The following is a 5291-nucleotide window of genomic DNA, read 5'->3' on the forward strand; positions in this document are numbered from 1 at the left end:
CCTTGTCAACTGGATCAGTGCTTCTCATTACTCCTGCAGTTACCCTGCCCTGTGTGTTTTCCATGTTTTCCTCCTCTACCAAAGATTAGGTCATAACTGTTCCCTCATATCAAAGTAGTGTTGAATGTTGTGCTTTGAGTAGGAATGTGTCATATTGAGAAAAAAAAAGAAACACTTTCAGTAGCTGTGTAATTGTGCAAGCAATTGTTAACAAAAAGGAAAAAAAAAAAAAAAAAAAAAAAAAAAGTTTTTGCTTGTAATCTAGGCTCTGTTGCATCCTTTGCTCCAGACTATGCAGTTGAGGAAGGTCTTGCAGGGACAGTAAACCTTCAATATCCAAAGGCTGCACCTGGACCTCCTGTAGCTGAAGCAATCTCAGTGGTTTGTTGGTCCAGCACCATTTCTAATTTAGTCAACACCTCCCTCAGCATGGCTATGTTAAATAAATTAACAATATTTTTAAAATGATACACAGTACAAAACTATACAACTCTATCCTTAGTCTGATTCCTAACCTACACAAATTCCAGTAAGAGATGGCTGAGTGGAAATCACGGTTGGCCCTACCTGGTTCTCATGATTGCTGGGGGGCTCCTCGTAATGTCTAACAGCCTGGCAGCACTACAAGAGAACACTATGTTAAGGGAAGTGAGGAAAAAGTACAACAAAATGAATACCTACAAAAGAAAGTCAGTCAGAAAGCAGAAGAATACACTCGCATTGCATATCGTCCATCGGCTGCCAGTTCTGCAGCATCTCTGTGAATGAGCCATGTGCTGCTGGTAAAGTGGTGGGGGCAACAAGGGTGAAAGTGCCGTTTGGGGTGAATGTGGGGAAGTTAACAGTGGGGGCAGGTGTAAGAATGTGTTTGGGTGGTCCCCAAACAATGCTCCTGACCTCCACAGGGGCCAATCCAGACATTCCTCCTAATAAAAAATGAAATTGATCAAAACTGAATGTACACTTCTAAAATATTTACTATATTGCCAAATTCTATAATGTTTAATGAAAGATACAACTTGAAATATGCCCTCAAAGCATCAAGGAATAGTAATAGTGATGTGCTGAACAAATATTTGTATGTTTTACACCTTGGTGGTTTTTGCTCAGACACTTCCAGGTCATGCCCTCTTTGGCTTTCCTCCTGCCCTCTTTATAGCGGTCTATAAAAATAGAGTTGCATTTAAACATTATTCAATCCCTTCAGGATCACTCAATGAGACAAAAATTTTAATGTTGCTAGACTAAGGCTAAGAATTGCACAAACACATAAGGAACACAGTGTTTAGCTGAACAACAGGTCTGTTATCATGCCAAATGGACAATATAATCTAATGATGGGACCACAGGATGCTGAAAACTGTTTGGATTTTCTGACAGAACATTAAAAAAGTAAAATAAAACATAGTAAAAGAGGAAAGGGAAGGAATAAACTAGCAGTTTGTGTCTTAGTTGTAGAGCAATTAAAAAAAATAAAAATAAATAAATAAATAAATAAATAAATAAAAGGTCAAGCTGTGAGAATCAGCATTTGTCACAACGATGCCAAATGCTCTGAATCTCCTGACTGCTGCTATCCTGAAGGAAAACTGGGCTCCCCTGACTAGGGGAATAGGGGAGGTTGGAAGCCACACACTGGAAAGGGGTCAGGCCTGTTGCAGGATTGCAGAGGGAATTCTGGGCATTTTCTGCCCAGAACAGGCAGCAGCTCCAGTCAGACTGGTTCTGGTTACAGCAGGCCCTGAGAAAGTGGGTGGCTTCTTGATTTAGGCATCCTGTTTGACCATTGGCTTGTGAGTGATATACGAGGTAAGGCTGACATTTATGTTGAGTTGCTTGAAGAAGGCAGCCCAAACATAAGAGGTGAACTGCGGCCCTCGTTCGGAGACAATATCTTCTGGTAGGCTGTAGAGTCTCAATATGTAGTTACATAGGTGTTCCACAGTTTTGAAAGCAGTGAGTAGTTTTGGCAGTGGAATTCGAAAGCAGTCTTTGGAAAAGCAGTCGATAACGGTGAGTATGGCAGTGTGACCCTGAGGAACTGGAAGGTCTGTCATGAAATCTATGGTGTTGTGGGACCATGGGCATTGAGGTGTGGTTAGCAGTTGTCGTAGCCCAGCGGGGAGTCATCTAGTTGACTTACTGATGTTGCAAGAGGACAGTTCTGAATGTAGTTAATGATATCAGTCTGCAGAGTGGACCACCAAAACCAGGTGCCTACTAACTGGCAGGTAGCTGCAATTCCAGGATGACCAGAGCTGAGGGAGCAGTAGACCCAGTGGATGACCTTCTTATGGAGCAAGAGAGGAACATGGGTCTTGTCAGGGGGCAGTGGGTCATGAGTCTGAGTGTTGGCTATTTCACTCATTATGTCACATTGTACTGTGGCAATGATAATAGTGGGTGGTATAATGGGCTCTTTGGTCTGACACTGTTTTGGGAGTTCATGTTGGCGGGACAGAGCATTGGCCTTGACTTTCTTTAAACCAGGGCAGTAGGTAATTGTGAAGTCAAAACGCTTGAAGAGCAGCCATCTAGCCTGTCTGGGGTGTGCAGGTACTCTAAGTTCTGGTGATCTGTTAGCAGAAGGAAGGGATGTGAAGCACTCTTCGAATGCTGCCTTCATGGCCAATAGTTCCCAGTCTCTGATGTCATAGTTCTGTTCAGCGGCACTGAGCTCGTGGGAGAAGTACACACGAGAAGGGGGAAGCCCCACGGCTTTGGTAGAGAACAGCTCTGATGCCAGTGTTGGAAGCATCCACCTCAACAGTGAATGGGAGATCCGGGCAGGGATGCTGAAGAATGGGTGCAGAGGAGAAACGGGCCTTGAGGGCATGAAAGGACTTGATGGCTGCTGGGGTCAGGAGAGTCAAGAGCCCCCCTTCTTTATCATTGAGGTAAGCGGTGCAGTGACAGTACTGAACCTCTGATAAAACGTCTATAAAAGTCAGAAAAGCCTAGAAAACATTTCAGTTCTTTGATCATGGTGGGTTGTAGCCATGTTAACACTGCCCTTATCTTGTTCTGCTCCATCACCATGCCTTCAGTACTGAATACATAGCCTGGAAAGGATATCGACATTTGATGGAATTCGCACTTCTCAATTTGGGCATACAGCTGATGAGCAATGAGGTGCTGTAGGATGGCTCAAAAGTGCTTGACATGTTCCTCATAGGGTTCTGAATAGATGAGATTGTCATCAATGTATACAATGACCTAGCCACTAAGCATGTCTGGGAAGATGTCATTGATGAAGGCCTGGAACATGGATGGACTATTGACCAGCCCAAATGGCATGATGAGGTATTTGTAGTGCCCCATGCTGGTAGAGAAAGCCATCTTCCACTCATCACCCTTATGAAAGTTTTGTGTAATACCTGGCTCTGCAGAGATGTTCGAGGGCTGCTGGAACCAAAGGCAGAGGGAACCAGAACTTGACTTTGATTTCATTCAGACTGTTATAATTGACACATGGGTAGAGTCCTCCATCTTTCTTGATCACAAAGAAGAACCTGGCTGATGCTGGTGAGGCTGAAGGTCTGATAAAGCCCTTGTAGAGTTCCTCCAGTTGCTTGGGTGATGATGAAGTTGTGCAGCTTTGGTTTTGCTGAAGCCGTCAGCTAGGCCTGAGTACTCAGGAGGCAGACTGGGGAGTACAGGTGGCTCTACTCAGACAGTGTGAGCAGGAGGTGATGCAGGCCTTGTTCCATCTGATGATATGTTTCTCCCTCCACAAGACCTGGGAGTCATGTTTCTGTAGCCAGGGCAGTCCTAGGATGAGTGGGTGGTGAGGAGATTGTATTACATACAGGCTGCTCAACTCAGTGTGCAGCGTTCTGACTTGAGAGGAGATGTTCTGATCGGCATAATGAATGTGTCCGACTCCCAGGGGGCATCCGTCTAGTGCTGCCACTGCCAAGAGAGTGTTACAGGGTTTTAATGATATGGCCTGATTATGGGCAAAATCTTCATTAATCCATTGCATAAAAGACAATACCAAAATAGCAGTCAATAAACAGGCAAAACAGGCAAAACAGGCAAAACAGTCAGGGCAGGCAGCGAAGGACCAATAAACAGAATAAACAGTCCAAGGGTCAAACACATGTAGAGAAAACAATTGGTAAACACTCAGTAATGTTAGCAAGGACAAACCAAGACTTTGCAGTGAGCGGGTATGAGAGTGAGTCTTAAATAGAGAGTCCGATGAGAAACAGGTGTGGTAGTAATCAGTTCCAGGTGCGTGGTTATGGGAAATGGAGTCTGTGGGAAAAAAGTCAATACTCAGGGGATGGTGCCCTCTGGTGGTGAGCGGGCTCGGGTTCCTCCAGAGGCCTGACTCGTGACACTTATTTGGACCTATGCAGGATATTTCATGCAACTGGTCCTTCACAAATTTTAATTGTATACTGTGGTTATAGTTCATAGTAGTGGTGGTGAGTGTACTGTAGTTCTTTTTAAAAGTTCATTGATTAATTCAATATTGAATCAGTGGGTATAACCATTGTGGATGTGGTGTTAAAGTGAGCTGGAGCCATCACTCTGGAACCCTCGGTGACTTGGAGAGGGTAAAACTTTGAGTGTTCAGCTTTGTGGCTGATCAGCTCAGTGTGCAATACTCCAACTTGCACTTATATAGCACTTTATATATATATACAGTGGGGGAAAAAAGTATTTGATCCCCTGCTGATTTTGTACGTTTGCCCACTGACAAAGAAATGATCAGTCTATAATTTTAATGGTAGATTTATTTGAACAGTGAGAGACAGAATAACAACAAAAAAATCCAGAAAAACGCACGTCAAAAATGTTATAAATTGATTTGCATTTTAATGAGGGAAATAAGTATTTGACCCCTCTGCAAAACATGACTTAGTACTTGGTTTAAAAACCCTTGTTGGCAATCACAGAGGTCAGATGTTTCTTGTAGTTGGCCACCAGGTTTGCACACATCTCAGGAGGGATTTTGTCCCACTCCTCTTTGCAGATCTTCTCCAAATCATTAAGGTGTCGAGGCTGACGTTTGGCAACTCGAACCTTCAGCTCTCTCCACAGATTTTCTATGGGATTTAGGTCTGGAGACTGCCTAGGTCACTCCAGGACCTTAATGTGCTTCTTCTTGAGCCACTCCTTTGTTGACTTGGCCGTGCGTTTTGGGTCATTGTCATGCTGGAATACCCATCCACGACCCATTTTCAATGCCCTGTCTGAGGGAAGGAGGTTTTCACCCAAGATTTGACGGTACATGGCCCCGTCCATCGTCCCTTTGATGCGGTGAAGTTGTCCTGTCCCCT

The 5291-nt window shown here is 44.1% G+C and overlaps 1 protein-coding gene across 1 annotated transcript; it reads right to left on the bottom strand.

Moving 5' to 3' along the window:
• Window positions 1–1560: 1560 nt before the first annotated feature.
• Window positions 1561–4268, bottom strand: LOC108275422 (uncharacterized). Its single transcript, XM_017486227.3, has 2 exons — window positions 3998–4268; window positions 1561–3912 (listed from the first exon to the last, which is right to left on the bottom strand). The coding sequence occupies exon 2, from the start codon at window positions 2834–2836 to the stop codon at window positions 2099–2101; it is 738 nt and encodes a 245-aa protein (XP_017341716.1). The 5' UTR covers window positions 2837–3912; window positions 3998–4268; the 3' UTR covers window positions 1561–2098.
• Window positions 4269–5291: the final 1023 nt, after the last annotated feature.

The sequence above is a fragment of the Ictalurus punctatus genome, chromosome 14 (genome assembly GCF_001660625.3).
Source record: "Ictalurus punctatus breed USDA103 chromosome 14, Coco_2.0, whole genome shotgun sequence".
Taxonomy (NCBI): Eukaryota; Metazoa; Chordata; class Actinopteri; order Siluriformes; family Ictaluridae; genus Ictalurus; species Ictalurus punctatus.